Below are 1736 nucleotides of genomic sequence, written 5' to 3'. Positions count from 1 at the left end.
TTGGAGGACAGAAAAGAGACACAGGTAAACACAGAAGAACTGGTCCAGGTGCACCTTCTTCTGGAAAAGAGACAAAATAAAAAAAAACATGTCTGATAGAAATAATTACAATAAACATGTAGAGAAGAGAGACTAAAGACAACAGCAGAGTCAGGAAATGTGCTCAGTTTGTGCTCCAATAGTCTAAGTCTATAGCAGCAGAAATGAGGAATAATTTAAGAAACCTAAGTCTAACTACATGATTTATCAAAAAGGAAAAAAAAACATAACATACTGAACATGTAGTTGATAAGCGTGTATTTATTTTTTTCCAAACAGACCAAGCTTTTGTAACGCTGGCCACAAACGACAGCTACGCTAAAGGAGCTCTGGTTCTCGGCCAGTCGTTACGAAATTACAACACAAGCAAGAAACTGGTGGTATTGGTAGGACCTCATGTTGCAGAGCCTTGCAGGTAACAGAGACAGAACCTTTAACCGTTTTTTTATTTCTAAATAAATGACTATAAATCCAGCTCTGATGTAASTCTGACCTCCTGTTTTGCAGAGAAGCACTCCGCTCCATCTTTGATGAGGTGTTTGTGGTGAATCTCATGGATTCGGGCGATGGTGCCAATCTGGCCCTGATGAAGCGACCAGACCTGGGAGTAACATTCACCAAACTGCACTGCTGGACTTTGACACAATACAGCAAATGTGTGTTCATGGATGCAGACACAATGGTGAGAAACAAACCAGCCAATGGAAGAAAACCAAACATTGGCAACAAATCCTATTTAAAGTGTTTGAATTTAGTTTATTTTGCTGCAGTCATATGTTTGACWACCTACAACATGATCTTAGCGGAGTTAATAAAACTTAAAATGTCTGTGTGGGGTATTCTAAACACATCTGCAGAAGTAAGTAGCCTCCTTGGTGTCTGCAGGTGCTGGCCAACGTAGACGAACTCTTTGAGAGGGAGGAGTTATCTGCAGCTCCAGATCCTGGTTGGCCAGACTGTTTCAACTCCGGAGTTTTCGTCTTCAGGCCGTCCAATGAGACGTATGAACAGCTGATCACTTTCTGTGCTGAAAACGGCAGCTTTGATGGTGAGAGTCTACACATTATAAAAGATCATATATAATCACTTTATTTACACCTCATTTCCTGCAGGATTTTAGCTACAAACAGCTTAAAGTCAGTGAATGTTGCACTTATCTGGTTGGTACTGGGTTTATACCTGGTACTTACTAGGCTCGTAGCTGTATGAATATATATTTTACTTGAACATAGACATTTGTTTGGTTACTGCAAACTAATCTATTTCCGTACATTTCTTGTTTTGCTATCTTGTCACTAGCATCATGTGTTGTCAGCTTCTATTTTTATGTGACAGACTGTATGGTGATGTACAAAGTCTATATGGGGTGTTGATGCTGTGCAGCATGTAGTGTTTGTTTGACTACAATCACAACACAAAGCTTATTATTATTATTGTTGTTGTTGTTGTTGTTGTTGTTGTTGTTGTTGTTGTTGTTGTTGTTGTTGTTATTATTATTATTATTGACTGTCTTCAGGTGGAGATCAGGGAATTCTCAACAGTTTCTTTGACACCTGGGCAACGGCAGACATTTCCAAACATCTTCCCTTCATCTACAACCTCAGCAGCATCGCAATCTACTCCTACCTTCCAGCTTTCAAACAGTCAGTACGAACGAACACACACACACACACACACACACACACACACACACACAC

The 1736-nt window shown here is 39.9% G+C and overlaps 1 protein-coding gene across 1 annotated transcript in view; it reads left to right on the top strand.

Annotated features, from left to right (window-relative positions):
- The window catches only part of LOC106523597 (glycogenin-1), a gene marked incomplete at its 5' end in the record, with an annotated part of 16059 nt that overhangs the window by 5083 nt on the left and 9240 nt on the right, over positions 1-1736 (top strand). The window contains 4 exon segments of the mRNA XM_014017083.1: positions 319-454; positions 547-721; positions 925-1087; positions 1556-1682. Coding sequence (XP_013872537.1) covers positions 319-454; positions 547-721; positions 925-1087; positions 1556-1682 — 601 coding nt within the window.

The sequence above is a fragment of the Austrofundulus limnaeus genome, unplaced genomic scaffold, assembly GCF_001266775.1.
Source record: "Austrofundulus limnaeus strain Quisiro unplaced genomic scaffold, Austrofundulus_limnaeus-1.0 Scaffold160, whole genome shotgun sequence".
Classification (NCBI taxonomy): domain Eukaryota; kingdom Metazoa; phylum Chordata; class Actinopteri; order Cyprinodontiformes; family Rivulidae; genus Austrofundulus; species Austrofundulus limnaeus.
This window is presented reverse-complemented; position numbering and strand designations above follow the sequence as displayed.